This window comes from Galleria mellonella, unplaced genomic scaffold, assembly GCF_026898425.1.
Source record: "Galleria mellonella isolate WM207_F2 unplaced genomic scaffold, CSIRO_AGI_GalMel_v1 utg65, whole genome shotgun sequence".
Taxonomy (NCBI): Eukaryota; Metazoa; Arthropoda; class Insecta; order Lepidoptera; family Pyralidae; genus Galleria; species Galleria mellonella.
Window position 1 is genome coordinate 8,181,338 of NW_026442138.1, and position 20,442 is coordinate 8,201,779.

Genomic DNA, 20,442 nt, shown 5'->3' on the forward strand with positions numbered 1-20,442 from the left:
AGATTAGACAAAACTGAAGCTTGAATTTTCCATTGCAAAATTTTTGCACAGATATTGAATAACTAATACATTCCAAATTCAAATAAGAACATACAGTTACAGCAGTAATTTAACTTTTAAATTTTTATAGTTAGCTGGACATTTTTTAGGTGAATAAATATTAAGTACGCATCTAATCACCTACGTGATGATTTAACCATCTTGAAACGGTAACAACAGTCAGTAAAAAAACGCCTAATTTACTTTAGGATGGCGTTTACTCAATCTATGCCATTACAGTATTAAATAAGTTTTTATAATGTTTCAACAGCTGTTTTTGACATTTTATAACCAAAATTCTAACCTAATCATAATAACTTAGCTACTTAAAAAATATAGTTTTAGTTTATTGTTTTCGGCTGTTAGGTAGACAAAAATATTAATTCCATTCGTTAGGTTAGAAAAATATTTACTTTGATATTAAGTGTAAAGTAATGGAAGAAATATTCTAAGAAAATGCCTATATTTATGACCAAAGCATATAGAGTCATACTTAGAAACATTCGTCAATTCTCATATTTTAATAATGCAGACACAATTTTGAAATTAAATCGTCCATCAATTCAGACCGTATCAAAACGTTGGTTATTTTGGGAAAGAGATAGAAAAGGGGGCTATAGCACTACAGAAAAAGTGTCCATTTTAGATCATTTGAAGACTGGATTCAAAGAACTAAAGCATGAATTTGGTTTACTCAAACAAGAAATCAAAGAATTGGTGGAAACTGATCCTCTACTAGTTGCAAGACCAGGTATGAACTTTAAAATCTACCACTATCTTACTCTAATAAGTACTTAAAGTGTAAATTTAAAAGAGACTCTTTAACTCTTATATTGCCTGTTATTGTAAACATGAACATATTTGTAAACTATTGTTTCCATATCTAATAATAAAACATATTTGTTTAAAAAAATGTGTTTTTTAGCATTTAAATTTAGAAAGTCAAACCTCATAAGTTGTTCAAAAAGTTCTAATAACTATTAAATTAAAAATTTATAGCATAGAGACTAGTATAAACCTAGTTGCTGTCCTCATCTATTTCTCTTATTCACTTTCTTACACTTCTTCCAAACTACAAAGGCATTTTGTTGCAGATTTCACTGTTATTGAATTAATTTCTGTCTAAGATTTGTATGTATATTCAGTCAAATTATTTAAATTTATGCTATGTTAATACAAAATAATGTTATTTATTAATTATTAATTTGGAATTTGGTAATGGAAATTGTTCTAAATTTTATTTTTACTAATTTCATTATAAATGATATGAATATATTGATGAATTTGGTATAGCAAAAGATGTTAACTGGCCTGTATTATTAGGGTGTCTATATTATATTTTACAATGTACTCTTATTCACTCACTATAGTGTAAACATATTACACTACTAGCGTCATAATACAATATAGCCCTTTCTGAGATTAATATATACTGTACTAAAATCTATGTTTTATTATAGTTTATTTCTAATCTTAATGTGCCTTTTGACATAGACCTTCTTCAATGACTTCCACTGGTTTCTATCATTTGTAACCCTTCACCATTTTGCGCCCACAGTTAACTTGAAATTATCAGTGGTAAGAGATAGTTAATAATGGGCTTTAGCTTCCCCATTGCTAGCAATACACCCTGTCTGATTGATCTTCTCATGGTCCTCCTTAGAAACCATCATGTTTAATTTCAGATGAATTCATCATGATGGGCTAACTGGCCTGCCATTTCATGCTCATTAATCATCTCAATGGTCCCTAACAGCATATACTGTTAGCACAGGCGAGGTCATTGTTCCATTATTACCCATTAAGAAAAACTTCAAATCATCTTCCCATTTCATGTTCTCTTCCCTGCTTTCTCTTTTTATTTCTTTATTTCCTTTTTCTTACTAGGGTATACATAACATACGTATATTCATACTAAGAAATTGAAAATGCAAATAAATTACTATCAATATCTTTGCCCAAAATTTATATTAGTTTGGTGTGTTTGTCTGACCTAATTTATATAGATATCTACATGTTTGTGTACCTAATTCTGAAGAGATTAAATGTAGATAGAGAATGCTGGTACCGTTCCTAATTTATGGAATTGCAGCTGAAAAATAGTAGCTATAGGTAATCACATTAAGTATTGAACTTTTATACTGAAAAATTGACATATTTTGTATCATCATATCAGCCATTAACTGTCTAATACTAAACATAAATCTCCCCCTATTTGTGAGGATTTTGCCAATAGTTGCCATGTTTGGCAAGTGGGTTAGCAACCAAATTGGCTTTGGTGATGTTTAATTAAACCAATGTTGGATGTTGATACTGATCCTTAAATATTAAGTTCATATCAACCATTTTAATATTATGTTCCCTTATTCCCTTCTTACATCACCCATGGGAAAAGAAGAGATGGGCCATTCTATGTTGGGACCACATGAGCGATATTTTGTTTAATTTCATATAAATTATAATTTTTGCCTGATTTATATTGTTTTTTTGTTTGTTGTTATATCTATTTATTGTAAAGAATTGTGTTCACGTAAAACTAAATACTTTTCAAAACGCGAAAATACTTATATTTAAATTAAGAATTTATATCGTAGTTCACTTCAGACATTGACAGTATACGTACTTTCAGAGACTACCTAAAGTTGTTACCGGAGTTTGTAGCTCCGGCCATATATCTATAAAACTACCTATATCATGGATATATAGCCTCTATAGTATAGGATAATCAAATAATCTACCTATCTTATTCTAGTGTAATTTTTATTTCTTTTTCATATGTTTCATCTGCCACAGATAAAGAATAAGCAAAAATTTTTTTTTTTATTATTGGCTGTAATTATTACAACACTGTCACCACATTGACACTGTCAATCTGACGTATGTTTTAAAAAAATTCCGTTGACTTGTTCGTTGATTTGATTGTCGAAAGTATTTTTAATTCTTTGGTTTCTTGTTTTGTTTTTGTTTGAGTAACACAGAAATAGAACAAACTTGTAGTTTATATTAGTTTCATACGAAATAGTAGTTCATGCCCTGTAAGGGCTGCGTAAAAGCGAATGTTTTCGAATATATTGAATAGTACCCCGCCGACTAAGAACGAAAAGAGCAATTTAAAAAATATATACTACAAATTCCAAAATCTATTGGGGCGTGGAACCGACAATTGTAACAATACTAGCTTTAAAGAAAATATGTTATCCGCAAAGGGTAGCACTACGGCCTCCGAGGATAGTTTCATTACTCCAGTGTCGTCCATGGGCGATCTCATGGCCCTGTCACCAAAAAAACCTGAGAAGTTAACTGAGCAGCCTGATGTTACAGAAGATCTTCTCACGGGAACAGAGTTTGATAGCATCTGCGATGTGACAATGCAGGAAGTACCTCAGTACGACGATACATTTATAGATGCTTCTAGTTTGGATTACCTTGTTAAATGCGCCGAATCTAATCGTAACCACAATCTTATAGATAGAGGAAAAGAAAGCTTGTTTGTTAAATTTGACCCATTATATGCAAGGTATAATCAAATGAGCTCTGAAACACTTCCGCTCACTACAGTAGCCAATTCTGAAATAGATATTGGATATGAGACTGGTAGTGCTGCATCAGTCTTCACTGATAATCTGGTAGGTACACCTAAACATACTTTGTCAGCAGGATCTGTCATATCAAACAACAGCAAAGATAAACCAATGCAAATAGTGCCTCCAGTAGTGAACTGTGATGTTCCTAAAACAAGTGCTAATCAAACAAGGACAACTCCTGCCTTGATACGAAGTGTGTCAGCAATTCTGACGCCCACACAAGTAGTAACAGATCGACTGATTAGTATTTCTGGGAGTACCCCACCAACTGCAGCCCCTCGTAGCCCTCGTTATACTACCTATAGTTCGCAAGAAGTTGACCGCCTCCAATCACTCAGAGTCATTCTTCAAAAACAAGATCAAGAGTTGTTACAATTAAGACAGGAAAACAGAGAATTAAGATCTACAATTCAAGATATGGAACACAAGCATTTTAGATCAACAGAACATATGGAAGAGAAGATAAAGAAGTTAACTGATGAAAGAGACAATTTGATAGAACGGGAAAATAAGTTGATTCAGCAAGTAAATGAAAAGATCATGAGTAACAAACAAATGTGTATTGTAATGGAAGAATATGAAAAAACTATATCATCATTAATTGGTGAGCAACAGCAAGACAAAATGCACTTTCAAGAACTCAATGACAAATTAATATCTGAAAGAGACCAAGCTTTAAACCATCTGAGCAGTATGGAAAGTTCTTTTAATGATTTACTTTCTAAATATGAAAAGTGTAAGAGTGTTGTAATGGAAATTAAAGAAAGAGAGAAAGTATTTCAGGAAAAAATTTCAGAATATGAAGTTGGTATCAAGAAGTATGATGCTCTATACAATAATCTAAAAGAAGTTACTTCAGATAATCTAAATAAAGCTAATGAGACCTTGGAAAGTGTAAAAAAGAATCATAATGCAGAAATTACAAAATTAAATGCAATCATAAAGAAACATGAAATTACAGTAGCATCTTTACAGGAGTCATTGGCACAAAAGACCAGAGACAATGAGGAACTAACAAGAATATGTGACCAACTTATCAACGAAGTGCGTTGATAATACAATTTACTACAGTATTTTTTTAAGTTCACTATAGATATTTGGGTGCTTTTTAGTACTTTTTATGACATTTTGGAAAGTTTTTCATTTATCCAATATTGTCAAAATTCTTCTGTGATGTTTATTATTATTCTTTACTTACTATCAGTAAATTATAGATCTGTCTAGTTATACATGTTATTACTGTTTATATATAATTAATAGTAAAATTATGTCTTCATAATAGCCACTAAACTAGATACCTACTTGGATGTCTCTAGAATATTGAATATAGCACTAAAAATAGACAACTAGTCCAAACAGTAGTTTTTTTATAACACAGGAGATAAGCATGTGACTCACTTGATGGTAAGTGACTACCGCCGCCCATGATCATCTGCAATACCAGAGGCATTACAGGTATTCTGCTGGCCTTTTAAAAAGAATATGTTAAAAGAAGTTGTTCATAAAATTACTGAACCTAAATTTAATAAGTTTGTAGAAAATTCAGCATAATTTTGTTCTTCATACCAGGATACAGGATAAGCAGAGAGCCTGACAGAAATGAAACACTATTGTTAATTAAGTAATCAAATTATTAAGTACTTACCATATAAATATGGATCGAAATCTGATCAATGTTTATAAATAGGTGTATACATTATAGTCCTTTGTTATTTAAAATTTTTATTAAGGTAAACCAGGGTCTCAACATGTATAATCTAGATTAGTAAATAGTCCAATTGGTTGGTTTTTATAAAGAAAATTCCATTCAAAATATAAATTATGCTCAATATGTATATTATCTTAAGATGCTTTGCTAACTATACAATTTTAAAGATCTGATTATTGTTAGGTACCTACAATACATAAATTGTATATTTATTTAGGTATCATATTTTGGAGGTGCTTGTATATTACTAATAGTTAAACAATTTTAAAATTTAATATTGACATTATTCTCTGCATTTTTAATTAATAATAACAAGAAATCATTGTGACATTGATACTGTTATGTTAATCACTATGTTTGATATTTTACTTGCTGTACTTATTTAGATTACTATTTTGAAATAAATTTTTTTAGAGAAAAATGTCTATTTTTATTTTTATAATTTGTGTGCTGGTAAAAACTTCCTAAATACTAAAACAAAGTAGGTACTAACATTATATGTATATTAAGGTAACTTACTAACACAAATTGTACATGTATTTAAGAAGAATGGACATCAGGGATCTTAATCAGACAAATATATTGGCTTAAAACAATACTTTTTTTTTAATTTTTATATGTAAATACGTGTATATTTGTTCTGGCATCACACAAATGATACTACAACAAATTAAATGCTGCTTTTATAGTTATTTTCCGAAAATCGGAATTTAAAATTTTGTGCATGTTTTATCTTAATACACCTTCTCAAAGTGGATTCATTATCATATCATATTCTGCCCACTGCTAAATATAGGCCTCACCCTTAAGAGGGTGTTACCAGTAGTAACCACGCTTTGCAGGCGAGTTTGCAACCGCAGTTAGTCTTTCGAGACATTTTAAGAGGCACGCTGCTGCCCATCCCTCAACTGTCACAGTCCCTTACTTGCCTCTTGCCACACCCACGGGAAAGAAAGGGGTGGCCCATGACCCTCTTAGCATCCACCCAGGTGGATGCTAGGAGCACACGGCTGTGGCTTATTTTTTTGGTTTTCTTACTTCCAAAATCTACGAATTTGTAGGTAAAATCTACCTATAGTTTAATATAATAATAGATCGATTTAAAATCATTACGGTAATGGTAATCAAGCATGACCCAACATACTTGCCATCTAATAAACAATTACCATATTCTATGGTATGTACGTCACCATGTGATAATATTTATTTATTTATTATATTTACAAATAAAGGAAACTTGACAGTTTTCCAATTCGCGCCCTTAATCACAATATATGAAACAACAAATTTTAATTATTGAACATTTTCTAAACAATTTATTGCCTTTCTGCGAAACTTGATAAGTCTACAAGTCAAAATATCCAAATCTGGATACTGGCTCATGACACCGTTGAGCAAAGTCAATGTCACTGGAATGGATATCGATTGCTATCAGACTGGATATCGATCCCTAACCGACTGCGTACGTTGGACTCTGCATTCCATTTTATACAATCCAAATTCTCCCGACTACCTTAAGTGTAAATTTCAATTTCACGGGGACATTACCAATCGTTGTCTTTGTCCATGCAGAAATCTTCTCCACACGCCTGATCATCGTACTGACTTATTTTCCTATTTCTCCACTATTCAGGCTATTAAACACTAGAACGCACTCCCGCTTAACATCTACTCTGAGGAAACTAGCTTTCAAACATAAATTACGCTCCAGTATTCTTAAAATAAACACTTTCCCTTTAAATTTAAGTTTGAGTCATAAATTGTTTTATGTATTTATTATATATATATATATATATATATATATATATATATATATATATATATATATATATATATTAAATAAATAAATTCCAGGAGATATTTCGTGGAGGAGACCCTCAGCTAGATCTTCCTTTAGTTGACTGAAGGTATATTAAATATTTTTATGTATCTATTGTTATTACAGGGGAAATTGATCTTATTTGGTGCTTCAGTGATCAAAGTGTTCTTGATAAATTCGTGACGACTAGCGACAGTGACCATAACGAAGGATACAGTCAATGCAGCCTAACTATGAGCAGTGCCGGCAGAGCACTCTTCCATGGACACCTCGACCTAAGAGTTCCTAAAGATGGCCGTATTAAAAAAGCTGGTTATTGTGCTATGAGATCGAAACGGGCGAGGGTAAGATTAAAAAATACGTAAAATTCTACAAATATGATTTCCTTATACCAAGTAGTTTAATTAACTCCAGTATCACAGATTGTTTACGACTTACCTAAAGTAATAGGTGCTTACTATAACTTAAGACAAATCGTACATCGTTATTCTTTCGTAAAACATCACTTGTCGATACAAAAGAGGTGCTTTTAGAGTTTCGGTTTTGGTAGAAAATACCGAAAGTGCAGCCGAAACTGAAACGTTCAAGAATTTATTTTCTTTGCTATTGCAACTCGTCATGATTTTAGATGGCGCTGATGGCTCTCCCATACATGACGGAAGATATCTTTTTCATTTTTATCAATAAACCTTCGTAGAGTCTCGTGATCTGAGATACTTGTAGATGTTGATTAGTCTTCTGACTTCGGATATGCTATTTCCGGTATACTCATAAACGTACACAAACAACAAATCACAATTATACATTAATTTTCTTTACGGTTATTGTAATATTAACCATACAACAAGTATAAATCAATAGCTAAAGTTTGTTGTCGTGGAATTTTATTTATTTGTGTTTTCTATTACAGAAATCATTTAAACGTGAATCTACTTACAACTGGCATCTATATAACACACTTGTTCTGAAAGTCAGAGGAGATGGTAGATCGTACTTGTTAAATCTTTCTTGCGAAGGATACTATGACATTACATGGAATGATATTTACCATTATGTACTATACACTAGAGGTGGACCATACTGGCAAATAGCTAAAGTACGTAATTATAATTAAAAAAAAAGAACTATGTATATGCGGTATTGCTTATTTACTTGCTTGTATATAGGTAACTAGCTATATCCCAAGGCTTTGCGTGAATCAGTAAGTACATAAAATATTCTATGTGTTAACTGTGTACTAAATTTCATGCAAATCCGTTCAATAGTTTTTGCATGAAAGAGTAACATTCATCCATCCATTCACCTCCCTTTAAAATTAAGTTAGAACTACGTTTTAATATATAATTATTAATGAACCACAATATAGTTTCATATAAATTATAAAATTAAAATTTATAGAGATTTGTTTAGAGATTAGCATTTTAAAAAAATTTATGACATTTTTTTTTCTAGATACCATTTTCGAAGTTCATCTTAGGATCTAAAGGACGAGTACAGGACAAGCAAAATAGAATACGTCTAGATAGAATAACACACTTTGGTATATCTTGTGGCGACAAGATTCCTGGAAGATTTGATTTAGAAATAGAATATATTGGTAAGTAAACAAATGTCACATCCAATGTGCGAAAATTAGACTGACTTTTGAGAGCTCTTTACAAAGTGCAATGTATTTATTTGTTTCAATTACTTACTTAAACACATATTATAAGGTACACATACTATAGACGTATCATATTAATATGTTTACCTGACTGTGATTATAGAACCTACTGACCTTGATTTCATGAAAGTGAACTATTTTCCTTTATTTTTTTAAGGAACATAGATAATGTAAAGTAAAAATTATTTTTGAACCATTAGTATTCAAAGAAACTAACGGTTTGCCTGAGAAAGTAGTAACCGTCACCTATAGATATGAACAGTACCCTGGACATCACAGAATATACTATAGCGCTCATACTACCCCTTATACGTTGCCATTCTTGAGGGCTAAAATATTATTATAATTACTTTACTTACTTGACGTAATTTGTTAAAGAAACATCAGTAGGACATCTCTTCCTACTCTGTCTGGGTACCTCTATCCATGCAAATGATTTTACAAAATCTTTAGTAAAACATCACGTATTGAAAAAATACGACTCCATCGCGTGACTACACCTTTCTATGAAAGGTTTCAACTTAATGAACCCATTATGACTAATCCTGTAGAAAACTGCTCAATTGCTTGAGACACCGAGTCACGAGTATTTTTTTTAATGAATGAAAATAGTAACCCCGCCTGCGCTATCGGTATACACTGACGGGGCACCAGTGAGGGATGATTGGTGAAGATGAAAAGACAGTTCAGTTAGCCCATCGTGACTTATTCAACGGTAAATTAGTCACGATAGTTTCCAGGGGGACCACGTGGAGGTCGACCCGATAGGATATATTGATAGTAAAAGGGACTAACCTCCCCATTACTAACAATACCTTCCACCCAGTCACAAATATTAGGTGTTTAAAATATATAGAACAAATTTTTTCCCCATATAAAAAAAAAACGATTTCGATCAAATTAAATGAAATTAAATTTTTCTACAAAGACAGGCAAGTGGCAAAGGTTTGCTTTAGCTATCAATAGGTATGTTTTCATTTCGCTCGCCATGCATCGTCGTTAATTTCTAGTGAATTTGGCACATCACCCCTCATACCAGCAAGTTGTCGGGTTTGTATCGATAGCCCAGGTAGGATTATTGTAATTACACAGGAATATTGCATTTTCATCGCTTAAAAAAAATATCACATCGTTTCATCTCATGCATGCGACAACGATAACGTATATATCGTTTCGTTTGCCATGTCTAGAGAGAAGAGATTGTTTAGAATTACTTATTCCAAAGTCTTTTTTTTATGTAAATGTGAAAATTGTTTAATTTATCTATTTTCTATACTATAATGACCGTTTACTTAAAAAATATCAAGTTTTTTTAATTATCTATATTTCGTTTCACGAAAAAATGTGTTCTATCAATAACTGAACATTTTCATCAAATAATGTTTCTTTCTATTGGGTCGAAAAATAATAAAATATTTTGAGTCATCCTTACGCCCATTGAACGTTTAACATTTTTTTTTTATTTTAATTCACGAAACTCATTTATTTAAGTCAATTATTCTTATAATTCTTTTGTATTCATAATAGATATAAATAATACTACTACATATTGTTATATTTTAATTTATATGATATGTTTAGTGCCGTACGTAGAAGACAAAGTCTAAAATAAACATCGGTACCTACTTCCGATTCTTCCATCCTAATGAATTTGCATTTTATTAACCTTCGCTGGAAATTGGCGAGGCCGCTAAATTGTTACATATGTTTCCTACAAGGTCTAATGCAGTATTTCATATCTAAAATTGAGATAGTATTATATATGTAATTCTCCATATAGTAATTGTAAATATTATGTTAAATTTTTCAGGTCTAGAATTCGACCCAACGCACGAAGAAGAGTTTGCATATGAAATGTATAAAACAGAAAAATATATTGTTGGTGTTTAGTTACTTCCAGACTCTAAATGACTGTATATTATTTTAAAATTTTAATGAATAAATATAATTGTTGATAATACTGTTATACTTTGTTTTAATGTGTATTTCGTATACTCAAATTCAAACCTACTAATTCACCCTATTTCAGTTTTTATTACATTTAAATTTTTTAATTGACTATATTATTATGTATTTACTAAATATTCATGTAGTGTCGTTACATATGGTTATTAATTAATATAGGTATATTTGTCACTCTTTTTCCTTGTATATATTATTTGTTATAGTAACTACATGGGCTACCTATTGCAAATAATTTAAGATTGTTTTCCACAAAAAAAAATTCAATTATAACAAAACCAGTTACTTTGATTAAAAAAAAATTACTGAATCGATTTTGATAAATTTTCTATGGGAACTTTTGTATCTTTTTACAACACATGGAGCAAACGAGCATGCGGCTCACCTGATGGTCAGTGACTACCACCACCCATTATTACCCATAACACTAACGATATTGCAGGTGTGAACTTGATTCCAAAGAGTGATTGTACATTCTTTCAAATAAAAAATAATATTCCAAATCATTTTACAACTTACGGAGTTATGACGCAAAAAAACAGACGAATCGAGTACCTTCTTCTTTTTTAAGTCGTTTGAAAATTCCGAGAACTGATTAAGAATTTTCTAGTTTTTAAGTCATTTAAAAATAAAATTTTCTGGAAATTTCTCTAAGGAATTCTATTATTATAATGGGTAAAGGAATGGCGGAAGATGCTGGCAAGTTAAATTATTAATAAGAAATGTTCCGGTCCGTAATATTCTTAAGATATGCAAAAAAAAAAATAGAACGTAGAAACTGTATACTATTAAGTTTATTTCAATAGAACTTAACGAATATTTAAAAATAAAGAAACGAATGATTTGACCACAAATATATGCGGATATAATATAGAGCCCTATTTCTACTATTATCATAAACTTTTTAACAAAAGTACATTAAAACGATTTATGAATACCATAGATAAATAATATAATCATATCAATAATATAATCACCATAATTATCTATGTGGAAACACAATGTAATGTCAAACTAACTGACAGCTACGTCAGTAATTAAAGTGATGTGATGTCATCATCGTTATTTCTTCTTGTCGAATTGGATGTTTATTTAAATAGTGGGGTCTTATTACTAAATTATTACGGAATTTTATATAAACTGTTGCTTTTCCCTGTCCTCAGTTATAAAGCTGGCTCGAGGACATTACGGTACGTTATACTGCCGTTTATATACTTAATAATGTGATCATTCTTTTTGTTCGATTTCTTTGCATCATGCGTGGGTTGTAGTGCATTTAAGAGTATCGTATAGTGTTTTTTCACATTCCAACTTAATATACCGTATATATTTTTATATTAACGAAATGTAAATGACCTTAATTAAACAGTTTACTCTGTCGCTACATTTTGGAATAAGTAACATAAATGACTCAGTGTCTTGCCCTTGAAGCCTTGATATAGTCACAATACTTATATTTCTTTCTAATTTACAGGTAAGACCATGTGTGCATTATTTTACCGAAAAATATAAAATTTTGCACGTAGATATAACTGTGGACAGTACCATGTCAGGTACAGAGCAGAATATAGTTAACTCTATGCAACAATTATCTGTACAACCAAGCAATAGTGGTCCTACAGAGAAACCAACTCAAGTAGTTACTCCAGCTGTTAATAGAAGTCAACCTTCTGTTGCTGCAAAAGTTACACCAGTGAAGGCAAGTACAGTGTCTCCAGCTATTGCAACTATTGATCGACTTTTAAGCCTTGGTGCGAATATACCACCACCTCCTCCTGTTATCACACGGCCAACGGACATGGATCCACATACAGTTGAACAGCTACGGGCGGTAAAAGAGTTATTAACAACTCAAGAGGAAGAGGCACAAAGTTTGAGAGATCTTAATCGTGAACTACGAGAACGTCTTGAAGAATGTGAAGCAAAAATAAAAAAGTTATCAGAACAAAATGATGAATATGCAGAAAAAGAAAAAACACTCTCTCAAAGAGTTGCAGAGAAAGTCAGAAACAACAAACAAATGAGTGTGGTTATGGAAGAATATGAAAGAACTATATCATCTCTAATAGGTGAACGTGAAGCAGAGTCCAAAAGATGGATTGAAGAAAGAGCTACTCTGGTCCAAGAAAGAGATGAGGCTGCAGCTCATTTGGCATCAATGGAACATGCATTTAATGATGTGCATACTAAATATGAAAGGTGCAAAGTTATTATTCAAGGATATAAAAGCAATGAAGAAACTTTGAAACATACTGTTGAAGAAAATAATGATGCTATTCAGAAGTTGGAGGCTAGGTATGAAACTTTAAGACAACATGCTATGCAACAACTTAATAAAGCCAATGCAGAATTGGACTCAGTGAAAAAAGCTCACCAAGCCGAAATTCTGAAACTGAATGCAATGCTGAAGAAAAGTGAGGTGCATGCATCTTCTTTGCAGGAATCCTTAGCACAGAAAATAAAAGACAATGAAGAACTCACAGCTATATGTGATGAACTAATTAACAAGGTTGGTTAAGTTATGCATTTCATCAATGCAATAATACCTTATGTATTTTATATTTGTATCTGCAGATAAATATCATTTAAAATTAGTGTAGTACACAAAAAATCTACATTTAATATTTAGAAAATACTGTAATACCTAAATACAAACAATTATTGTTAACCATTTGTAATTTTTTACATTGTATGTAATTATTTTTAATATCTTGTGCAATTAATCTTTTATTATTTTTTTTTATTTTTGTACAATTTTATGATTTTAATAATTAAGTTTTTAATTCCTTGTGACAATTTTACTCTAAATGATTATTTTAATGAGATTAATATTTTAGTGTCTGATAGACACAAAAATAATTAAATGAGAAACTTTCTTGTAAGTAATTTTTACATGCTGTGTGCTCTCTGGCTATATTCAAAGATCTGTCCCCATTTATAATAACTACCTATTGTAATAATACTCTATATCCAAAGATGATATTGAATCAAGAAACTAAGTTGGGGATTGTTCTACCTACACACTGATAAACCTAGAGATACATTCTTAAGTTATTTCTACTATTTCATAAGAAATACTAGCTGCCATATTTAATTTTGAAAATTTCTTTGTGTATAAATTATAAGTATTTAAAAGTTATGTATGTGCTTAATATGTAGTTTAAACATAAAAATGTTTGATATAATTTTCTTATTAAATGTAAGTTTCTACATACACATCGAAAAATATTTAAGTTCTTCATAAAAAAAAATTTTTGGCATCATAAATGTTGGTTCATTCTTCTAGTTTTTAATATTGCTTTGAAAAGGACTAGCAAGGATAACACTTGATAATATAAAAAAAAATTACTGTGTACTCATGTCTGAGAATTTGATAAGAAACATGTTCATAGCTTTCTCTACTAATAATTGTGACATTAATAGAAATTAATAGAATCTAGAAAACTGCACTAATTGCTTGAATCCCTCTAAAAAGTCTGCTTTATTTAGAATGTCTGCTGAGATGAAACACTATACCAAAAATATAGATGGTACCTTATTATAATAATGTAATGAAAAAATATTATTAATTGGTCCTTTAATTTATATAATTTATTATAACAAATAACATACAGGAACTGATATTATACATGTGCCTTTTGAAATCTAACATTCACCATCCACTCAGTCCATTTGAAATTCCTAAATGTATGTAATAAGTAATGTATCCTTATGTAACTAAATTTTCAATATTAGAAACCAGTATATTCTTTTTACTAGAATTATATTTTGGTTAAGTGAATTTAATTTACAGTGGATAAAATTGTTGAATAAGCAAAATAACATTTTACTAAAATCTAACATACATCTATTCAACATTCCACAAGTTATTTTTATAGATCTTTTATGTGAATTTTTTTTTTTCTAAAAACTACATACTTATTGCTTATTTTAAAAATTGAATATATCCATTAAAAATAATGGATGTGTCTAATTAAAAGCAAATGAAATGTATTTTTGGTTAGTTTAAGTATAATTTTGTAATATTATTACATATTTTTATAACACTGAGTAATTTTTCATATAAATTACCAACATTTTATCATATGAATAGATCAAACAAAATAAATTTATTTCATTTGTATCTACAATATATTATTTAATTTCAAACTAATGTGTAGTACACATATGTCCCCTATCATTTTAAGTGATGCCTATAATTTTCTCAGTTATTATCTCTAAAGAATAAATTACTAAAAACAAAGAAAATTAAATAATAAAGGAAGATAAGTTTAAAACTTTTATTTACATACTGTACATTGCACAATTTACAATTTCAAAATAATTTATCTTGGTATTATGACATTACTAAAGAATATCTGGAAGACTATTAGACAATCTTTCAGGCGATTTCATGTCATTCGCGATTTTTCTTTAGAAACTTATAGGTGTCCTTACTAACTAAGTAACTTATGGCTGATACTACTGTAGACACGGCAGTGACACCACAGAGTGTTTGTAATGCAGGATGATTCGCATATCCGAATACAGGAGATGCAAGAGTAGTTCCAACCTGAAATTATTAAGTATGTAAGTACATTGAGAATGAGGTTTACAATTCATATTCATAGTTTTAATCTAAAGTAGAAATTTACTAAAACTAAAAGATTAAATCTTCCAAAGTAATTATACACAAATACAGGCAATTTTGTCAGTTATTTTCAAAATCCAAGCAGGGTGAATTGCAAACTTGTATTGTTTGCATGGTGATATACATTGGCATATTAATGACTATTTTCCACGCGAGGTCTGGCGCCATAAATAAAATACATATGTATTCTTAAAGGGGGCGTTCAAGTATTACGTAACACTATTTGGGGGAGTACAGAAAAATGTTACCGTGTGTTACATGGGGTAAAGGATGGTCAAGTCTTCAAAAATTTTTTCAATTTCAATTCAATTTAAAAATTACGTAACACACTTGACCTGTCTCATCAAATCTGTCTTTGCAAAGCTTTGCTCGCATACTAGGGAACACACTAGACAATTTTGGAGTGGGTATGAATCACCCAGATCTCCTTTCCTCCCTAATTATGCCAATAGTGTTACAATTCGAAATAATATAGTATACTGTAAATAAAAAATGTATATTAAAAGTCATGCGCGTGCAGGCTATGTAAAAATATAACTTGATTAAATGTGTTTAAATAATAAAAATTGTAATCCCATATTTTGCTAATACTACTAATTTTGTAAATGTAAAAATTTGGTAATTTTAGATAAAATTTGTAACTATATATGTATGTATATACAGACTAAGCAAACACTTAATATTTCTCTATACTCTATATTTATTTAACACATGAGTGTGCTAGCAATCGCTATTATGGATATTTTGCTGTCAGCTGATTTACATATAAATATACATCAATGCGCCACAATAAATAATAGATAGCCTGAACAAAAAATAGTGCTGTTTAATATTAAGGTGGATCAACATTTAGTTGTATCATATTGTGGCTGCCATATTGTACCAATGTTTTGTGCTAAATTCCCCGTGTATGTGTATTGTGACAGCATGGTCTGACTTTTTCATAAAGTTTTGGATGTCATGCATTTTAAAATGAGGCTAAACACTGATCACAATTACCATATAGCATAAAAACTGAAACATGACAATATTTGTACATACCAGCAATAATTGTATTGCAGTGTTCACTTTGCTTATAAATGTTGGTGCAAGTTGTGCTGTAGCATGTGTCACATCAAAGTACCTGCTAAGTGTTCTCTGTAAACAAAACAAAGAAATTTTAAAACTGACAACAGGGTTTATGTTTGCTCATGTAAATAGATTCATGATTGTGAAGAAGACTAAAAAGGTCTGTTTAAATCAAATCACCTAGGGTCTATGATTTCTACTCACACCAATGAGGAAGAAGCCAACTGGTTATGTCACAGTAAAATTATAGAATTTGGACCTCTGATTTATAACATCTAAAACCTCATGATTAGTAATAATGCATGAGAGATACCATGAATGTTAATTGTCGTTAGTTAGGTCATCAGTTTGTTTACTTTTTCAAGTTACATAATACAATTATAAGTATAGTAATATGATTTTGTAGTGCATATAGAAAAAAATATAATTTTATCAAATTGGAATAAAAGTAAATAAACATTGCTAGTATGTATAAAAGTAAATCTTTAAAATTTAATGGTAAAAAAATATTTGGAAACTAGAAAAAAATATAGATTAATAAAAGTTTTTAACAGTTTTCACATTATGCTTATTTTTCTGTATTTAACACTAATATTCATACTAAATCTCATTGTGTGAGTACCTTAGATGGGCAATATTTTCTAAAGTGTAAATTCATAAAAAAATCTTGAAAATTACATGTAAATAAAGTTACACAAATAAATAATAAAGTAGCATGATATACAAACTAAAAAGATGATATTTATATCAGCTTTACATACATACTTCAAATTTGTTTCTCTGACCTAATAAGAGAATGAGCAATGCATGCTTATGCTCTTATTAGATCAGCTCTTATGAGCTGAGAGTTATAAATGAACTAATTATAAATAATGATAATTCAATAGGACTTACGGGAGGTGGGAGACTCATATATCGAATGACAAAACCAGCTGTTACCAAAGCAGCATCACGACTCACAATTAACAAAGTCAGACTTAATGGTATCAAATTTTGCCATGTGAGAGAAATGAAGAGGGTCGCTATGAGTACTTTATCTGCCATGGGATCTAAAAATGATCCCATTTTCGATGATTGACTTTTCCAAGTTCTTGCTATCCAACCATCCAACTGTAATTAAAATATTTTTTTTTTATAAAATTCAATTAATTTCCCAAAATCATTTCTAAATTTAAACAATGTTTACTGCATGATACAGTCCTCAAAACGAAAGTGGCACTGCTACATCAAGATCATCTGTATAAAGATTTTATATTTTTTTTATGACATACATACCATCATAAAAAAATACCTATTTATTTTTAATACTGAGAATTTTATATTATTTATGCTTCAGTACCAAACCAATATCAGTATATAGTTAAATTTCTTATCTAATAAAATAACAATTACAAACCAAGTCAGTGATTCCTGCAAACACCATCAATCCTAAGGCTAAATTATAGTCATCTTGTAATATTACATAACCCAGATAAGGAGACAATGCTATTCTAGTTACACACAATATATTTGGTATGGTAAACACATTTTCTCTCTGAAAAAAATATCAATTTTAAAGTTAATCATAAGCTTTGACGGCCTTTACAAACAATATATGATAAAAAAATTATATAAATCTATGATAGATTGATAGCAAATCTTAATATATAAAAATTCCATATTAAAATATTCATTTACACTATTCTCTGAAGCCATTCGAATGAAATTTTTTATATATTTATTTTTAACACCTTTTTCCTTGTTAGTCCAAATACATAGTTTATGTGAAGTGCATTGGTTTTATTGTTTTTCTAGTAACACATTTATAATTTCATTATAATTCGTTAAATGGTTTCAGAGATATTTAGTCAAATTTGAAAGATAATATTGTTTTTATTTCAATATCTAACGTATAGGCTGCAAAACAAAATTTACTGAATTTACTATATACAGAAGAGTTCTTAAGGTTCTATGCGCGTCCTTGAAACAGGCATGGAGTTTCACAAAGACATGTCTGCAAAAACACATATGTCTTTTTGGAGTCAGGCCCACCCTGAAAAATAATCTTAAATACGCCAATAATTATATAAACTGTTAAACAAGTTTTCATAAACATAACACCAATATATACCTCAACAACTTCCTCTAATCTTACTTTGACTTTTGCCTTAGTTTCTAAAATATCCTTTATTAAATGTTCTTTTTTCTCCCTAATTCTCTGTCCAGTAATTTCTTTTTGCTGTTTTATATCTCTAACAATTTCCTCGCCTTTCTGTCGAATTCTGTATTCTGTATCTTTTAACCGTTCTTTTCTATGTTCAAAGACATCTTTTAGTGCTCCAGTTTTTTTCTCTAAATTTAAAAATTGTTTTTTGTTATCTGATGAATATCCCAATACAGTATATGAAAAAACGGAGGAATATTTTGATAATGCATATTTATTAGCAACAATAGTCATATATTGCCGAAAAGAAATATCGTAATTAGTACTTGTTTGAAACCCAGTATATACGTATTTAACAAAGAAATATCGGCTTAAGAGTCTCATATTGATGTTTCGATAACCAAACGAAATCTCCCACATGCACTATCAATAAACCTATAATTTAATAAATAAAAGTAAAATTTTTACAAAACAAATATATAGGTTTACATTTCTGAAATAACCTTAAACTTTAAGTTGTTGCCGTTTTAATATCATTGTGATATTGTCCGAATTGGGCAGGCAAAGAGCATGGTCCATACAGCCTATATATAAGTTACTTAAAAAAATATGTATGAAGGATATTTTTATTGACTTGTATTTCAGTATATTCAATTAAGATTTTAAAGGGCTGTTACCTTCGAATACTGAAAATAAATTTATATTAACTATTGTTTATAAATTCTCTTGTTTTCCATTTGTTTATCTATGTAAAGACATATTAACTTGAACTGTCACAGCGTGCTTAAAAAACCTCTTACTTTTGGAACTCCTTTATATATTCACTCAGATTTTTGTTGCATAAATTTAAAGATATCTACTAAGAAATAATATTGTTTATAGTCAAACTACACTTTAAAACCAATCCATGAAGGCAATGATCAAGTTGAAAGGTTGAATGGGATACTATAAAGAACCATCCAATTATTTTAAAAGTCCAATACTCTTGACATGCAATATTCGGAACAGGAATATTCTACCTTTAGCATTACATTCTATCCGCTCTTTGTTATGCATTAGCCACGAATGCTATTTCACATGATAAGTTGCCCTGTTGTTCTAAACGATCTATTAATGGAAATGGTTTTGCTGATGGACATGAGGATACTGTATCAACTAGACATCTTACTCTAATTAACAGATTAGTTAGAGATATAGCTAACAGTGATGAAACCAAGGACTCCGATCGAGGTCGAACTTGCTGACCTGAGAATATTTCGGTTTCTAATCCAGGATGCAAGCAAATTTTAGCAAAGACAGAGAGTACATAATTTGCAATAGTCAGTGCTAATGTAATTTATCAAAAATTATGGGCCTTCTTTTATTTAATCAGTAGTTTGTAAGTTGTTAACAGTCGTAAGTTGGATCGTTTACAGAGCTCAATTGTTCTCTTAGAACCTGGCCCTCTAGACAAGTGGTAAACGAATTCGTTGACGGAATCGAATCGCTAGCGAGTCCGTAAGTTGGAATGAGTCATCTAGCGTTGCTTTCTCATTCTATATCACGGACTCGCTAGCGATGTCGATTCCATCGACGAATTCGTTTGCAATTTGTCTACAGGCCCAGTGCTTAGAACGAACGACAAGATAAACCCAGTTCAATTTTTGTTAGATAGTAAATGGTCCGAACCTACTGATTTTTCGGTATTTCACTTGTCCTGCTGAAATACTGAAATAATTTGATTTTTCTACGATTTCTGAGAATGTATTAGAATTTCTATTAAGATAACTATGTACTTAATTTTTATGATATATTCTCACTAGTTTTAATAATTTTATTGTGAAGTA

General features: G+C 30.3%; 4 protein-coding genes and 1 long non-coding RNA gene across 5 annotated transcripts in view; 4 read left to right on the top strand and 1 right to left on the bottom strand.

The window, feature by feature from the left end:
- Nucleotides 1–20,442, top strand: part of LOC128201994 (uncharacterized) — a 124,764-nt gene that overhangs the window by 2,586 nt on the left and 101,736 nt on the right. The window lies entirely within an intron of this gene.
- LOC113519760 (complex I intermediate-associated protein 30, mitochondrial) lies at nt 277–10,779 on the top strand. Its single transcript, XM_026904952.3, has 5 exons — nt 277–790; nt 7,277–7,494; nt 8,061–8,246; nt 8,603–8,747; nt 10,624–10,779. Exons 1-5 carry the CDS (start codon nt 496–498, stop codon nt 10,701–10,703), a joined length of 924 nt encoding a protein of 307 aa, XP_026760753.2. The 5' UTR covers nt 277–495; the 3' UTR covers nt 10,704–10,779.
- LOC113519758 (transforming acidic coiled-coil-containing protein 3-like) lies at nt 1,161–6,073 on the top strand. Its single transcript, XM_026904951.3, has one exon. The coding sequence runs from the start codon at nt 3,096–3,098 to the stop codon at nt 4,674–4,676; it is 1,581 nt and encodes a 526-aa protein (XP_026760752.1). The 5' UTR covers nt 1,161–3,095; the 3' UTR covers nt 4,677–6,073.
- On the top strand, nt 11,807–14,898 carry LOC113519695 (transforming acidic coiled-coil-containing protein 3-like). The gene is made up of 2 exons (XM_026904866.3): nt 11,807–11,965; nt 12,250–14,898. Exon 2 carries the CDS (start codon nt 12,322–12,324, stop codon nt 13,291–13,293), a length of 972 nt encoding a protein of 323 aa, XP_026760667.1. The 5' UTR covers nt 11,807–11,965; nt 12,250–12,321; the 3' UTR covers nt 13,294–14,898.
- On the bottom strand, nt 15,046–19,115 carry LOC113519630 (probable cardiolipin synthase (CMP-forming)). The gene is made up of 5 exons (XM_026904768.3): nt 18,584–19,115; nt 17,870–18,007; nt 17,368–17,583; nt 16,447–16,542; nt 15,046–15,327 (listed from the first exon to the last, which is right to left on the bottom strand). Exons 1-5 carry the CDS (start codon nt 19,034–19,036, stop codon nt 15,172–15,174), a joined length of 1,059 nt encoding a protein of 352 aa, XP_026760569.2. The 5' UTR covers nt 19,037–19,115; the 3' UTR covers nt 15,046–15,171.